Source organism: Sceloporus undulatus, chromosome 7 (assembly GCF_019175285.1).
Source record: "Sceloporus undulatus isolate JIND9_A2432 ecotype Alabama chromosome 7, SceUnd_v1.1, whole genome shotgun sequence".
NCBI classification, from domain to species: Eukaryota; Metazoa; Chordata; class Lepidosauria; order Squamata; family Phrynosomatidae; genus Sceloporus; species Sceloporus undulatus.
The window spans coordinates 36,329,957-36,347,897 of NC_056528.1; the positions used below are offsets into that span (position 1 = coordinate 36,329,957).

General features: G+C 40.0%; 1 protein-coding gene across 2 annotated transcripts; it reads left to right on the top strand.

Annotated features, from left to right (window-relative positions):
* The first annotated feature begins 298 nt into the window (after nt 1-298).
* Nucleotides 299-17,118, top strand: VMA21 (vacuolar ATPase assembly factor VMA21). 2 transcript variants are annotated; one of them, XM_042479485.1, is made up of 5 exons: nt 299-436; nt 3,441-3,550; nt 6,164-6,319; nt 6,364-11,591; nt 16,846-17,118. In XM_042479485.1, exons 1-3 carry the CDS (start codon nt 384-386, stop codon nt 6,304-6,306), a joined length of 306 nt encoding a protein of 101 aa, XP_042335419.1. In that variant the 5' UTR covers nt 299-383; the 3' UTR covers nt 6,307-6,319; nt 6,364-11,591; nt 16,846-17,118. The 2 variants fall into 2 exon arrangements, with proteins under 2 accessions (XP_042335419.1, XP_042335418.1); XM_042479484.1 differs by having other exon boundaries at nt 6,164-11,591.
* Nucleotides 17,119-17,941: the final 823 nt, after the last annotated feature.

Below are 17,941 nucleotides of genomic sequence, written 5' to 3' on the forward strand. Positions count from 1 at the left end.
ATCCCGTCTCGTTTCCCTCATTCCAAGGAGCCTTATCTGGAGACGGTCTAGGAATCCCCAAGCCTCCTATCTTGTCTCCCTCCAGATACCTTTCCTAAGGACGGTCTAGGAATCCCTCAGAGTCCCATCTCGTTTCCTTCCTCATTCCAAGGAGGCCTTTTTTGGAGACGCTCTAGGAACGCCCAAGCCTCTCATCTCTACTCCTCCCCCTCTTTCTCATTCCAAGGAGCTATTTCCCGCCTCCCAGTTGCCACGTGACCGTCCCGCGCGGTGGAGAATCAGCTGACCGGGAAAAGGCGAGTCAGATGACCGGAAGGAGTGGCTTCTGAGTGCTTTCCCTGCAGTTTGAGGAGAGAACCGTGGAGGAGGCAGAGGCTCAAGTCATGGAGCGCTACGATAAGGCGGCGCTGAACGCGCTCTCGGGCCCCGAAGCCAGGTAGAGGGAGGGCAGGGGAAGCGTCCTCCGTGGTCTCCTCTTGTGTGGGACGCGCTGAAACCAATGGCAGCCCTTGTCCATAGGGAGTCATTGGAGAACCCTTGCCCATAGGGAGTCTCCTTCCTTATAGGCCTTTAAGCAGAGGCTGGATGGGGATGCTTTGATTGAGAGTTCCTGCATGGCAGAATAAAGGGGTAGGACTGGATCAGGGCCCTTTTTGGGGTCCCTTCCAACTCTATGACTCTATGCTTCATACTTGCCCATAGGGAATCAATGGGGAACCCTTGCCCATAGGGAACCATGAATGCCCCAGTGTCTGATCCAAACTGTGGCCTTGAGTATTCCCCAATGACTCTCTATGGGCAAGTATAGTTTCTCTATGGGCAAATGCTGTCATCTCTTTTAGTACCTCCCCCTTTTTGTAGTTGCTGTGTTTCTTCAAATCGTTTCTGACTTCTGGCGACCCCAAGGCAAGTGACTTCAGAGAGGGTTTGCCATTGCCTTCCCCTGAGGCTGAAAGAGTGGGACTTGCCCAAAGTCAGTGGGTTTACGTGGGATTGAAACCTTGGTCTCCAGAGTCCTAGTCCAACACCACACTGCCTTTTATTTACTTTGTTGTGTGCCTTTGTGTCATTTCTGACTTATGGCGACCCTGAGGCAATCCTATCATGGGGCTGGTAAGATTTGTTCAGAGGAGGTTTGCCATTGCCTTCACCTGAAGCTGAGAGAGAGTGACTTGGCCAAGGTCACCCAATGGGTTTCACAGCCAAATGGGGAATCGAACCCTGGGCTTGGGTTCAGCTGGTCAGTCAATTACAAATCCACCTAACAGTCAGTTGCCTAGCCCTCACTTTACTAGCTTCTTTGCAAGACGATGTGTAAGTGCTGTAAAAGTCTTTTACTCCAAGTCTCAAGCCTGCTGTTCCTGCATCTGAGGAACTATATGCAAGTCTCCATAAGCTCATGCTGCCAACTTTCACTGAGTCTCAGTGGTGCTGCAGGTTCCCTACAGGAGTCAAAGCCATGGCAGCATTAGTCCAGAATATCAGTATGCAAAAGGATCTGGCACCTTTGAGGCTGCACTTGCACTGCACAAGTAATGCAGTTTAACACTGCTTTAACTGTCTTGGCTCCACGCTGTGGAATCCTGGGATTTGTAGTTCGTTGTGGCACGTGAGCTCTCTGGCAGAAGGTTAAGTATCTCACAAAAGTACAAATCTCAGAATTTCATAGCATTGGGCCACGGTACTTGAAGCAGTGTCAAACTGGATTATTTCTGCAGTGCAGATGCAGCCTAAATAATTAGCATAAGCTTTCATTGGCTTGGTCTACTTCATCAGATGCCTTTGTGGGATGAAACTGGATGTGGATTAATGGTCTAAAGAAAATATAATTTGTTAACTGGATGATATCCCCTCCGCCCCAATAATGAAGCTTGTACTGTATTTATGCAGCTGGATTAGGTTATGCCCTATGACTGGGCTAAGGTCACACAGCAAGCTTTATGCCCGAGTGGAGATTTGAATCTAGATTTTCCTAGCTCTGATTTGGCACTCTTTGTCACACTATACTGACTCACTGTACCAAATCCCGTTCTTTCCGGTCAGTGCAGAATATTTCCATGTCTGAGCAAGAAGCAAACATACTGTGTTTGTTTGCAAGATGTAAAAGTACTGACTAGTGCCTACAGTTTTTGGAATTCAGGTGTGGCTAGGTCACCTTATTTTGGTATACATAGCTCAACAAAGTAATTATCAGTCAGTGGGACTTCATGTAGATACGAACTGTTATATGTGTTAAAGGTAAAAATGGACCTGACAAACCAGAAGCTGCAGTTCGGCTTGCCTCTAAGATTTTGCTGCTAAAGAGCTGTGGGCAGATATTGCTGAATGTTGCTCAAGTAAAAGGCCACACTTTTAGACATTTTAAAAGACTTTTACATTAACATGGAAATCACTCCTCCTTTACCATTACTGTAATTCCAACGTAAAAAGCTGTCCTTATATGTTCATTTGCACGCACAGCTTGATTCCTGAATGGTGTTTGTTTTGTGTATAAGGAATACTTAAACCAGTTTCTCCGAATGCATGTGTCTTTGGATTGCAAAAGTGACATTATTCAGGGAGGGACAGAGTGTACCTCCTCAACTTCCTTTCTTTTTATTTATTTATTGCTACCAGGAATTCCCAGAAGATTTTGGGGAGAGAGGACACTGGTTTGCTTCTGAAATTTGACCCAAAATACCACATATTCTAAAATGAGAAAATGCACTATAGTCAATAGGCGGGATGACACTCATCACTGGGTGACACCTTAAGTCAGTGGTTCCCAACCTTCCTAATGCCACGACCCTTTAATACAGTTCCTCATGTTGTGATGACCCAAACCCATGAAATTATTTTCATTGCTGCTTCATAACTGTAATTAAATAGGTGTTTTCCAATGGTCTTAGGTGACCCCCATGAAAAGGTCATTCGACCCCCAAAGGGGTCCTGACCCACAGGTTGGGAACCACTGCCTTAAGTAGTGATGCCACTGATGGAGGCTCAAATGACACTTTGGTATCTTTGGCAGCTAGGACTGCATGCTAAATCCAATGTTAATCTTGCCTGGAGTAGACCCATTGAAATGGATGGGACTTTAGTTAGTTGTAGCTAATAAGTCTCACTTTCCAGACTAATGGTACTAAACACATTGCAGAAATAATCCAGTGAGACCACTTTAACTGCCCTGGCTTAGTGCTGGGGAATTCTAGGAACTGTAGTTTTGTGAGACATTTAGCCTTCTCTGTCAGTGAACTCTGGTGCCACAACAAACTACAATTCCTAGGATTCCTTAGCACGGAGCCAGGGCAGTTAAAGTGGTCTCAAACTAGATTATTTCTGCAATGTATTTTGGACCCAATGTTGGATTTAGCCCAATATTTTTTCTTAGCTAAACCGTTATTCCGTTATGAGGGATGACTGCATGGATAACTCTTTCCCCCCGTTGTGGTTTGTTATAGGAGTGAAGGTTCTTTGGCCTCAACTCTGAGAACACTTCTATTCTTCACAGCTTTAATGATTATGTTACCCATTGGACTGTATTTTTCATCAAAGACATACGTATTTGAAGGTAATTTACTTGGTTAAATACTATTTTTCATGTTTTGATTATCTATCTCAGAGTGAGTAAGTTATGTAGAGTGTGTCTTTTATTTTGCAGTTGCATGTGTCCAACATAAATTATTCCGTTTCGAAGGAATTATAAGATTTTTAATAATATCAATGAACACTTTATTCTGTTGGCCATTTTCTCAGGAATAAACTAACAAAACAGTGAAGCAGGAGAGATTGCTTTGTGCCTTTAAACTGCTTGCTCAATGTAAAAAAGAAAAAATCTTCATAGGGAAAACTATCTTGATTGTGAAACTCTTCTTGCTGTCAAGCTTCCTGACAACATATTTTGTGATAAAAGTGCAAAACTCTGTATATAAGCAGAATATTTGTTTTAATTTTTTTTTCAGTGGGAAAATGGCAATAAGCACCTCTTTTCAGATTTGCAAAACTGAGTTGCCAAAGTCTTATTGTTTCTTATATGAGAAGGCTGTTGTCATACTATGGGTAAATTTAAGCAACCTACAAAATATACCATGTCCTCTGGTTTAGCTAATGATAATGTAAGAGTGTAGTCTCACTTCCGTAAAATCACTTAGAATGGGTGTGGTTTGGCTTTCATTTATATTTTCATTAACAGGAGCCAGATACTGAGAATTTTTGGGAATTCTTATGATTAAGATGCAATAGTATACTTGGCTACCCAGCATACTGAAATTGGGATGCTCCCCAACTTGACCTGTTGCAGTCCTCTCTGGCACCAAAATCCTAGCCCTGAGTTCGAGGGGTATACAAGGAGGAGGGTTTCACAGATTCTCAGAAGCATGGAATCGCTATTCAAGGGCACTGTTGGTTCCTGGCTGTAATTTGACATTGATTGTTATGGCATGTGTTAGCAGTTTATTACTGAAGTTGGTAGTTTAGTAAACAGAGAAGTATGATCCTGATTTGTGCATCTAGTCTTCGAAGTGTAGGTGACCCAGTTTAACCTTGCTACAGTTAACTGTTTTGTAATAATAATAATAATAATAATAATAATAGGATTTATTTATATGCTGCCCAATCACTGGAATCCGGGCGGCTTACAACAGAAGGGATAATATACGGTTCCCTGCCCTCAGGCTTACAATCTAAAAAGACACGACACAAAAGGAAAAGGGAATGGTGGGGGGATCAGGTCCAGCATTCTTCTCTCCCTCTGAGGCCTGGACCAAGGCAGATGGACTGGAGGGAGGGCTCTTCTTCTTCAGGCTAGCCCTGGTGGAGCTGGGCCTGCCTGGTCAACTCCCTCATAGGCCAGAAGATGGCAGTTATGGAGGGAGGAGTCTCTTTTTCCAGGCTAGCCCTGATGGACCTGGGCCTGCCCGGTCAACTCCCTCATAGGCCGGAAGATGGCAGTTATGGAGAGAGGAGTCTCTTCTTCCAGGCTAGCTAGCCATAAGTCATTTATCAGCATGATATACAATATATACTCATGAAACCTTAGTCAAAAATTTGACTCTTAAAACCTGGGTCGACTTATCCATGGGTCAGTGTAAGTACTGTACTTTAACTCTTATCAGAAAAGGAACCATGCCCTGGTGGAAGATGAGAGCTTCATCTCTTCTTGGAGCACCTAAAAGAAGGATCAACCCCCTTTACATCCATCCAGCCTTTAGTAGGAGCACAGTTATGCCTGTCAAAAGTTTTAAAGATCTTTAGCATTGTTTTCCTTTGTTTCATCCGTTACATCCATTGTTACATGCTGCTAAGTTTTGCCCTTCACTTATCCATGGGTCAAGGATGACCCCAAAACCTGCCCTCGACTTATACATGAGGTTGACTTACAGTCAAATATATATGGTAAATATATAGATAATAATATCCCTTTTAAATTTCTGATTCCCACGCACACACCAGCAATAAGAAAATCTGCTGCATGAATTTGTTTATAGTATAGTATTTGTTGCATTTCCAGTGCAAGTGATTTTTCCAGCTTGGCAACTATGAAAATGTTGAAAGTATGACAAAAACCAAACTATGCCATAAAACATACATGCTTTTCAGTGATTCTGTTCTCTGCTTTATTAGAAGGCAGAGGAAAAAAAGGATTGCAGCACTGAGAAGAGATTTTTTTAAAGTCAGCCTTATGGTGAATGCTTTAGAATGTCAATGAATGTAACATATCAAAGAGAGTCTGTGTTTTTCATAATAGGCAAAGGCTATCATGACTTGAGCATCCTAATAATATACAGTACTCAGAAGTAAATTCTCTTGGTTTCAGTGTTGCAAACTTTATCTTTTGTTACATGTGAATCAGAAAACTAAATTGAAGAGACATGGCCCATTGGATGGATTTTTGGGAAGCAGAGGGAAGGGAAGGATACAATTTTATTTTAGCAAGTGTTGGCCTGTATGGATAGTCATTTGCTTTGTTCTTACACTTTCTAAACTTAGTTTATTCTTGGCTAGGTACATTATGTTATATTTTATTGTAGTTTCGTTGCTTGATATTCAGTACATTTCAGTGGAAGGGTGGGATACAAATTGATAACTGAACAGATAGTTTTGGTTTGAAGATTTTTAGGTTAATCTGGATTGCTTTGGTTTTTAAATTTCTCTCAATGCCTCCCCTCCCCATTTATTCTTTCAGGCATCTTTGGAATGTCCAACAGAGACAGCTATTTTTATGCTGCAATTGTTGCTGTGATTGCGGTTCACGTCGTACTTGCTCTTTTTGTCTATGTTGCATGGAATGAAGGTTCCCGACAATGGAGGGAAGGCAAACAGGATTAAAGCCAGTGTTGAAATTGGACAGAAAAGGGAACATTTACAGGTGTAGTGCAACCCCAAATTGTAAAACCTATGTTTGAATACGATGGGTTACATTGCCTCTCATTCCCAGCAGTTTTTGTCTTTATTTTAATGACAACTGTGACTTCATGAGTCTCTAAACCTGATGAAGTTGGGAAGACTAGGAAGAAGAGCAACAGAATACACCAAAAGGAATATTCATAACCTTCCAACAGAAGAGTCACAGGAGACCTTTTGGTAATTACAACCGAAGCAACCAACCAAGAACTGTTTTGAAATCCACATATAAAGGATTTGCAATGAAAAATTCATGAGGATATATTACTGTCCACTAATAACTTAGATTGCAAATGGATGAAATTGGCTTCAATACACTCAATCTGTGTCTTCTAGATAGGAGCTCAGTTTAAGAGCTTTGATACACTGGGCTGCATCTTATGTCTAAGAAAGACAAATGTTTAGGGGTCCCACTTTCCCTTTTTGATGGAGAAGAATTAATGTAGTTTATCCCAACCATGTGCTTGTAAGTTCAGTCAGTCTGTTCCTAGCATATTTCAGTTGGGTATCTTTTGGTGGAAGATGTCTTTCTCTTTAAAAAAAATAGAGTTTGTCAGATGCCATGATCTTGAACCCAGTCATTGTTATCCATTTCCAAGATGCACTTTTCCTCAAATAATTAGACATTAATCTCTAAAATATAATAGTTATCATATGATAACTACCTAGATCACGATAATACTGTTAGGCAACTCTGTGCCCCCCCTCAAAAAACCCCACCTATGTGCATTGCTTTATGAGCTATTTGTGCTTTGGAGTTGACTTCCATCAGCTTCTGTTTTTAGCATCTTTGTGATAGTAGCATTGCACTCTTGTTCACTTTTCCAGTCTTTGAAAGATAAAAAGCCAGACTCTTGCTACTGAGGCTTTGCTCCTGCTCTTTCTTGCTGTTCCACTTGGATCTTGTAAATAAATGGGTGTCTTATACTGCTTCTGGTGCTCTTGCACTAGAGTAAATGTGAAACCCAAAACAGGGGTCAGCTGAATTCAACGTGAACAAAACAGTTGTTACTTGTTTGCATTGCCTGATGGTTCTATGTAAAATCATGAGAAATACCTCTTCCACTTTTCTCACTGATGGGATGTTCAAGCAGGCAGTTCTTTGCTAAAGCCTCCACTCATTTCAATAACAGCTTATAAGGAATTCTACATACGAGCCTAGTTGACATGATGTGATACACAGCAACCAAATCATACCTGTTTCAGTGGCTGATGTGAACTATAGATTAAGAATAGCGTTTTCCTTAAGACTGAATTAATTTCCAGCTACCTGAATCTTAAATATTTGTTGTTGTCTTGCTAGGCTTGATATATTCCACTTTCCCTTTTAAGGGATGCCTACTGGGAGAGTTCAAATTGCATGAACAACTTCCTGATATACAGATAAGAACTTCCACCTTGTGTTAATACAAAACACTGGGAAACTCTCAAGAATAAAATGATGATGATGATGATGACGGGTTAGATCCCAACTCTGCTAAGATATTGACAGTCAAGGGGTTTATAATCAAGATTTACTTTGGCTGGAAAAGATGTCTAACGTTGGGCTAACAACTATTGTCATTTTGAATTGCAAAATTTATTTTGTGCTGAGAGTTTTTTTATTTCTTCCTTTATACAGTATATGAAATTTATGTTGTACAGTCAACTCTTCCTTTAAATAAAATATAGTTATTAATTTTTGGGTCCAATTAAATGGAAATGTTGAAACAGTAACTTCTGAATCATCCCTTATTAGCTACCATATTGCAATTAATGTTTTATTGCCACTATTGTAGTTTTGTTGATGACTGTCTTATATATTGGCTGTTATGACACACTACGGATGCCAGGTTATATCCACAGTATGTGTCTCTACAAAACCCGCACCCACGAAGAATGTTTTCTTCTAATGAGAAAATCGCACCCAATAGATCAGTTCTGTAATGTTCATAGGATGTGCACAGTATGCTCTCCAGAACAAAATGTCCTCTTATGGTGGTTGTCTTCTTTGTTTTTTGTTTTGTTCTGCTGTTTGAGCACCTTTCTAGAGAAAAACGGATTTCAGCTTTTTCTACATATAAGTAAGTCTGATGATAGTTTTTTTAGAATTAATTCCTGTTTGGTACAAAATGAAGTGACAAGCTGCATGGAGATGATATGGAAGCTGTAGCCATCTTTATATAAGATGTAGGACGCAAAGCTGCTTTGTTCTTGTATAGAATTAATTATTCAGGTTTACAGAAAAGGTTTACCTAAATTTTAGTCCAGAATAATATGGGAGGGGATTGTCATAGTTGTTAATTTGCCTGTGGCTAATCATGGGGCTGTTGTCAGAAATTCTGGGTACTTGCTTGGGACAAGATGCATTTTGTTTTGAACATGGTATCAATATTAGTCTTTAGGTACATTAACAAGCATGTGGACATCACAAGTCAGAATTGTAAAGAAATCTACACATTTGTCAGTGGCTGGTTGATTACTTCTGTTTGTAATGTAGAAGCTAAACAAACCACAGTCTTTCAATCTGTGGCTTATTTAGTACAGTATCTGAATGAGGCAGGTGCTTGTGCTCTGGTTTGTTTTTCACCCAGCAAGTCGTAGAATGAATCTACAGTTCCTGGTTCATTTCTCTGGCATGTAAAGAGAGAGGTAAACCAGATTGGTGTGCATCAAGCTGTCAGAAGCCAAAGTTGTGTGACTTGTTTAGATGCTCCCATTGCAAGTAGGAGCAATGTTCACTAACACATGGCTTATGATAATCAAACCAAGGTTCTGTGGGAAACCTAGCTTGTGACATACAAACCAGGTTAATATGCAGTGTTCCTTCTCCATTTAGGTTACTCAGGTAAGGCCTCAGTGATGGTTCTTTTTTCTCTGTTTGATTCAGATACATAAAACTTGCCTTCCACCAGTTGGTGGCATGATACATTTTTTAAAGAATTTGATTCTAATTGGTGGCACACAACATAGTTTTTGTCAAATGTCACTCACATCAAGGAAGAGTGACAAGCAGGATTCATTGGAAGATAAAAAAAACTTCTTTCTTTACAAAAGACAGCTTCTGCTCAGTCAGTGTTTAAAGGCTCCCAGCAAAAATGAGGCAGCACTTGCCAAAAAACCAGCAATTTCTCCTGGAAGTCATTTCTGGACTTTCATATTTCCTTACAGTGTATTTTAGTAACCCTAAACTCCATAGCAAGTACATTTCTATACCGCTTATCATTTCCATCCCCAATCCAGCAGCCCACTTTCTGCTTGTGAATCATGTACCAAGCCAGTGATTTGCAAGCATAATAGTTTTTCTTCAGGCATTCTGGTGAAGTCTTGTTCTTCCTTTTCTGCAAGGATCTTCCCACCTTTCCTTCATTACAAAATTGGTGAAGGCCTGTGCAGTTGTTTCTACTGACTTTGGTGTTATGTGCCTAAAGATGTGTTCTCTCAAGTAAAAAAAAAAATAATAGTGCATTTTTAAAATTTGTGGTTTTTCCACTTGCACAGGGGTCCTGCATCCTTAACCATAGTTAATGTGAAGGGCCTACTGTAGTGTTTTGTCCTCTGTACTATTCCAATCTGTGCTTTGGACTATTTAGTTTCACCATCCCTACCAAATTATTTCCATTACGCTGTGGCCTTGGGGAGGGGGGTTCTTCCTCTCCATGGACTTGTTCTTTATCTGATGTGGCTATCATGATTTCTCCATCCTGTGGCTTCCCTTGCTGTGCAGTTTGTTGTCTGCCACTTGAACTCTGAATTCCAGTCTCTCCTCCTCTCTCCAGTTTTTGAATAGGAGAGGGAAAATAAACAGACCTTCTGGAAGTGTCTAGGTATTGTCCTGAATGTGCTTGGCAGCAGGAAGGAAGAAAAGCAGTAGGAGCAGCCCTTTTAAACATGACATTCACTTGGCATTTCTCAGGCTCTTCTGATGGAAAACTTCATGAACAAGATTGAACAGTGATCCTTTATCTTCATAGAGTGTAATAGAGCTACAGTAGAAAATCTGCTTCTTCACCGTAAGATGAGCTCTGTGGGGAGTTAATGCATCTTGTGTGTCATAAAGAGAAACATTTGTACTAGAAGGCTATGCGTAAGGTAAGTGCTGTGCTAGCATCTTGATGAGGGAAATAAGGTGTTGTAACAAATGTACATCTTTTCACTAGTTGGGGAAGACCTCAACAACAGCAAAAATCCAAATGTGTTTAAAGGTATTGGTAGAATTTTATTGATGTTTTTGCACATGAGTAAGTTCCCTGCAGAAGTGATCAACCATTTTTGTTTGTTTCGAAATGTCCATATTCAGTTCAAAGTTACGGAAATAAAATTGTGCATGTAGTGCCTTATGCATGCAGCTGTGCATTGCATTTCCATTTCTCAGGGATTTTCATTTCATATTTGGTTATGTATTCAATTGTATGTTTGCTGCCTTGCTTCGGTTGTGTGCAACATTACCGTTCAACACACAGATTGTATGTCACAATTAATATATGCCATTCAACACAGAGATCATATGCCACAATCAATATATGCCATGATCTATACTACACAATCCCATTGTGGGATCTTGGTCATTATCTTGTCTCTTAGGAGCCCTACCTTAAACCAGGTTACTGGTAATACCAGTTACTGAAACCTTGCTGAGTGTTCTGCTAGAAAGGTAGTTCAGGGCTGCAGAAGCAGTAGTTTTCAGCCTTTCTAGTTTCAGATAACTTTTACTGTGATGAAATATCTGTCCTCTGTTATATGGGCAACAGTATCCATTCTTCCTACATTTTTTTCTCAACTCAAGTTTCAGAGAAACCGATGAACTGAGTCCCTTTTTCTGACATAGACAGAGAAAGCCTCATTTTAATTTTGTTGTTTTGCCGGAACAGAATAAGAAGAACATATCAACAAAAAGGTTCATGTTCAGCTAATATTTCCCCATTGTGCCTTGTTTGTCCTTTTCCTTTGTGCTTATTTAAATGTTAGATTTTTGCAGTGCGTAATAAGCATTCTTCTCTGTGACCTTAAAAGCTCCTTTTCATTTTCCTTTCTTGTCTGCACAGTTGGCGGAACTGTTTTCCATAATATTTCATCCTCAAGAGCCCTTCTCTCTTTCTTTCGAGATTATACAATAGAAGCAATGAATTGATTTTGGGAGACAAGGCTGCACTTCATATCCTCTGACAGCAATGACTCACAAGTCGAAGCTGAACCTTATATCTATTCCACCCCCAGCTGATAAATTAAATGTAAGATCTATGGCCTGTTATTTTTTTAAAAAAGACTGACTGTGCTTTAACTCATCAGGAAGTTTCTTTGTATATTTGGGTTCTCTAGTGTAGAAAATTCTGAATTTAATATCACAGTGAAAATTGAGCAGAGTATTTTGGCTCTATTAACATAAGATAACTTATCTGTTGTTTAGGATGAGTAAAAGGCTGTTAGGTGACCTAAATACCTTAAAGGCACCAGATACCATCTCACCTTGGAAGCTTAACAGGGTCATCCCTGGTTGGTCCTTGGAAGGGAGACGGCACACAAATCCTATGTATATTTCAGGCAATATTTCAGTCAAGGAACTTGCAAAACCACTTATGAATATTCCTTGACTAAGGGCCTGTACAGACAGGCCAAAATAAAGCTGCTTCGTGTCATTTTGGAGGTATGCTGTTTAAATTATGCATGCATCCTAAGAGTTTGGAAGCTGCGCCAAAGCCGTACTCCAGTCCTTAGACTTTGGCGTGGCTTTTGGACTCTTAGGATGCATGCATCATTTAAACAGCATACCTCCAAAGTGACCCGAAGCAGCTTTATTTTGGCCTGTCTGTATGAGGCCTTAGAAAACCCTATAAAATTCACAGGCAACTTTTTTACCATTTTGTAGCATCCCTTTTTTATTATTATTTAAAATACTGTTATAACATTTAAAACACATAAGCTAAAACACATACAACAGCATTATATACATGTTAATTATTTTTATTACATGACTTTAACCTTATATAAGTAACAATATTCTTCACTCTTAATCAAAGTGGGTTGGATTAGTACACTTTTTGAAATCCTTTTGTTTCAGCCCATTAAAAAGCTAAAGTAAAGCAAGGTAACACAATCTGCATCAGTTTGGGGACTGCAGGAAAGAATACAGAGAGATATTCTTTCTGGCCACCTGGTGTCACCCTCGGAGTTCATCCACAGACGCTCAGGATAGTCAAAGCATCACCAAACACTCCTCTCCCCTAATTTCTAATGATACAGCACAGCTAAAGATGGAAATTGGTGACTGTGGTCTCTCTGTTTTAGGGGGAAATTTTGGCCAGATGTACAAAGTTGGCTTAGGTCTGGCTAGACCATTGGTTCCTTCCTAGCTTGACACCACTTGCTCTGCCTGGTAGTAACTTTCCACAGTTTCAAATAATCTTTTCCAGACCTACCTGAAAATGCCAGGATAACATATGGAGGCTTTTGCGTGTGTCAGCCACTAAATTATGGACTATTGAGGGTTGTGGTGGGTTTTGATAGCCCTGTTGAAGTATTTGAAGAGGTGTCATGTTGATGATGGAGCAAACTTGTTTTCTACTGTTCTAGAAAATAGAACATGGAACAGTGGATGCAAGCTTCAGGAACAGAGATTCCACCTTAACATTAGGAGGAACTTTCTGACAGTAAGAGCTGTTTGACTGTGGTGGAGTCTCCTTTGGAGGTTTTTAAACAGAGTCGGCCATATGTCGGGGATGCTTTGATTGTGAGTTCCTGCACGGCAGGGGGTTGCACTGGATGGCCCTTGGGGTCTCTTCCAATTAAGATTCTATGATCCTATGATTCCCTGCCCATGAGAGTCATTATGATCTAGTGGCTTGAGTGTTGGACTATGGACATCAGGGTTCGAATCCCCTCTCAGCCATGGAAACCCACTGGATGGGCTTGGGCAAGTCACACTTTCTCATTTTAAGAGGAAATCGAAGGCAAACACCCTCTGAACAAACCTTGGTATGGATGTGTGGGTGGGAAAACCACATGGAGTTGTGCATCCCAGGCACAGAATTGGTGGTTGTTGTGTGCTTTCAAGTCGTTTCCGACTTACGGCATCCCTAAAGTGAACCTATCATGGGGTTTTCTTGGCATGTTTCTTTGGCGGGGGGGGGATGACATTTATGGGAGCGTTTGACCAGTCAGGATGAGCTCATAGTTACAGTATTTTCAAAGTGACCAAGCATCCATTATATTTGGCATCAGAGTTCAGGGACCACAGACTTTTTCCCTTTGACAAAACTTGTTTGTTCTTTAAGGGACTATGAGATTCTATCTTGTTCTTGCTGCAAGATACTAATAAGACTGTCCTCCATCCTCAGCATTAATTATCACTATAATGAATTTAAAATAGCATTGAAGACAGTTTTTTCTGGGAGGCTCATTCAGATAATTTTAAACTGTGATTTAAGATGTTGAATTTTAAATATCGACTATTTTAAAAAGTGTGTGTTTTATTTGTCCTTTAAAACTGTTGCATGTTTTAATCAGTGTGTTGTGTTGGTGTTAATTGTTGGTTTATTGTTGTTCCCCACCTCGATCCATGGGGAGAGACAGATAAGAAATTATTATTATTATTATTATTATTATTATTATTATTAATACTTTAGTAATAAAAAAAGAATTAATGCATTATTAGCAACTAGTTATTTGCAACTGGTTGCTTGAGCTCGGTGTGTGCATTCTGGAAGAAAGGCAAACAGAGTAGCTTCTTGTGGACAATAGCTCTTAGCACTACTTTGTACTTTGTGTAGTTCTGTGCTTTACAAATTTTTATTGGCTCAATGGTTTTCATGGCTTCTCACAAGGAATCATGGGAATGGTAGTTTAGTGGGGCTGCTAAATGCTAGTTTAGTGTTCACCAGTCTAATAAATGCTTTTCAATAAAACAACGGTAGAAACCTTCGCATCCCTGAGGAAATGTAGAATTACAATTTCCTGGGTTGTCTCAGGAGCGAAAAACTGTCCTAACTACTCAATTACAGGGAAATGAAATCTGGCACAACATATAGTGATCATATTGAAATGCAAAAATGAACCTGCTGTGTGCCTCCTTGAAATGGAGTCCTCAAAGGGGGAATTCCTTCTTGGTTTTATTCATAATTGTTGCGATGCTTTCGGCTTTGCTTTAATCAAAATTTGGAGGCTTAGAAGAGTCCAAAGAAATCTCCTGGCTCGGCATCACAAAAAGACATCAGAAGCGCAGGGAGGAAAATAGACTTGACAAAACCAGGTCACTCCATCCGCAAGAGGAGGCAAAGAAGAACATTCGTCCTCCCCCTCCTAAATTAGGAGAGAGCACTGCTTAAATTGGAGTACCAACACAGAGCAGGCACCTATTTCACAAATGGGGGATTCGTAGGATAGGGTAGGGTACATAACTGTTTTCACTCTGGAATGTTGAACAAGTCTGATGAATGCATGTTGCAAAATGGAGAAGGCTTCTGAAGCCAACAAGTCTTGGCATTTATCACAAAACCTCAAGAATGGCAAATGGCCCACAGACTACTCTTCACCAGCCTCAATAGTGTATCTGTTCTCAGTACCAAAGGTGGTGCAAAAGAATTCTCCATTTTCATAGCCAGCTGCTTTGAGTTTAGGGCAGAGGTATGGGTAGGATTGGACAGTCCAAAACACACTGCAGAAATACATTTTCCATTTTTTCCTCACACGTCTGTCCAGAATTTAGAAATGTGCAGTAGTCTGTAACCCCGCTTCGATCCTTTGGGAGAGGCGAGGAAACACAAATAAATTTTTATTATATTTTTATTATTAATTATATTATTATTATTTCATTTTCTTATATCCCGCCTTTTCCCCAAAATAGGGACTCGAAGCAGCTTAATTCTTAAATTCTCTGGCTTTTCTTTGTGAACGAATATTCAGGAAGGACTCATGATCCCGCTTTCTACAAGCGCGTTGATGTCTGAAAAGGCTAATTTGAGATAAACAAGTCCGGTAGCAGAAAGTCTTCTTGGGTGATGTTTCAGGGTTGTGGTTCTTTCTGCGTTGGCATTTCTCTTTGAGACTCATTCAGTGTGAGTTTTCAAAAAAGGCTGCAGTATCATGGATAGTGTGTCTCCATGCCTCCCGATGCGAGGCCAGGGTGGACCATTGTTGGTGATCGATTTTGCCGAGCCTGAGATGTTGTTTCAGGGAGTCTTTGTATCTCTTCTTTGGAGCGCCCCTCTAATTGTATATATTTGGAGTTGTTATGCAGAGGGTGGAGCAATGGGAAACTAGCAATCCATTTTCAACATAATGCTATATAAAAAGAATGATCTCTGTACACATAGCATCGGGCATTGGAGGGGAAATGTTGCAATATTATTGTTGTGTTGTATAGTTTCCTCTTACCCTGTGTTAACCTTCAGCTAACACGCAAATGTGCGCAAATATGAAAGCAAGATCCTTTTGTTTTTCCAAAGGGCTGATGAGGGCATGAAGGATTAAATACTGTCTGAGTTTGGTTACTGAGGCCATAAAAATCCTCTCCTTTGGAACAAACAGCTATCCGCTAAGCCTTTTTAAAAAATGAATATAATTTTGTTTAAAGATGAGAGCACCTGGCTATCCATCAGATACTTTGCTCAAGCACACACCCTTGGAGATGTGTGTTTTTTCCTCTCCTTCCTTTTGTGTGCCATTGTAGATTTTGAATTTTGATTTCCCCATAAAGCGACTTTCTGTGTTGTTTGCACTGTGCACTGTGCCTGCGAACATTAAGCAATTTCTGATTTGGAAAACCTAGGACAAAAACAAAAAAATCCATGCATACAAAACCATTCTGTGTATTTGAGTGTCTCTGGAACAGCAGAAAACAAGCTCAATCCATCTTCTGCATAACATCCCTTCAAATGTTTAATGATGTCTATCACCTCCCACTCTTCTCTTTTCCAAGCTAATTATGAATATAATAAATGTATTATAGTATATTATATATTATAATAAATATAATCATAACCAGATAATACATTTCTCATAAGGCTTGGTCTTATGATCAGTTATTTTTATTATCTTGGTTACCTTTCTATGGACACGTTTCAGCTTATTGTTATCCTTCTAGAATGGTGGTGCCCAAAAATGTATGCAGTTTTCGTTTGTCTGACTGAAGTGGCACTACTATTTCTCTTGATTTGAACTATACTTTTATTGCATTTATTGAATTGTGTTGGCTGCCTCAGTAAGATAGCGTCCAAATCAATTTCTTTCATTGGGGAAAAGGAGATGCTTTTGCATGGTCCACCCTCATCTCCACCTCCGAAAGGACTGAATAAAATGACATCCTATCTAAATACTGTTTGACTGGTCTTGGCTAAAATAGGCCTATTGAATCCATGAAAATTTCATAAATTTTGATTTACAAAGTTCCCATTGATTCAGTGAGTTGGACCTATCTGGGACTAGTAATTGGATTTGGAATGAGGAATTGTTCATCTGGGATAAAATCACATGAAATGTGCTGTTTTACAGCAAAAGACAGAGTGGTTTAGTAAGATTGGAGAAGAAGGAGAACCAATATTAACTGTGAAGAAGTGTCCATATACAACAGGATGTGTTCTAAGAAATCGATTACTGCACAGTAGGATTTGAAAGGGAGTGTGAAGCAAACAGGAAGGAATCCTTAACATCAATACATTAGAAGATCTGACTTGAAAGACATGGCTTTCTTAAGACTCCATATCAACCCAAAGCTTCCTACTTTCTCCAACCTGAATGATCCAATTAAAAGCATTTTCTGAATTACTCTGCATCTTGTCCTTCTCAGGGATTATAGCATTTCTCTGCTTATAAACTCTACTTTCTGCTATATTTGCTTTGCCTTCTTTGGGTCATTGCAGGAGCCTTTTGAAGTAAGCATGGAAGTGATACAGACAGCAGTTCTTGCTGGTAGGTCACCATGTCCTTTTCCATCCCACTCTCCTCATGATTTGCAAAGGCGCACTGACCTGCACACTTACAGGCAAAAACCTTGCAGCAAGTAAAAAGGAAACTCAACCTGCTTCTTTTGTGGAACGCCTAAGAGCTTTGAATTGGCTCTTTTGTTTGTGTGACTGCAGCTCCCAGAGTTGGTTCACATCATAAGCAATTCATTTTCTGAATGACAATGCGGAGGATAAAAGAACAAGACAATCTCAAGCAAGTTCAGCAGTGTGCTCAATGTGTTTTAAGGCACCAGATATATCTGGGAAGGGGAGAGATGCACTAGGATTAGCTTGTTTTTCATTTGCTAAATGACAAAGGATTAATTATCCCAATTCACTTGTCCTACTGCAAGGGATCACAACTACACCTATACGTTACCTGGTGTGCCATCTATTATGTAATGATCTTTGTTTCTCTCTTCCAACAGGTATAGAGTATCACAACACATTCTGAGTAGGGATTTGGGGACAGATGGGGACAACCAGTTCTGTTTGCGTTTTGATGTGAAGCTACCTGGTTTGCTCTTTACAAACCAATAAACAAATACATGTCTCTGAAATTTCACATTGCAGTCCAACATAAATAAACAAATCAAAATGTACGGTATGTATTGGGAAAACACGCACACAATGCATATGTTATC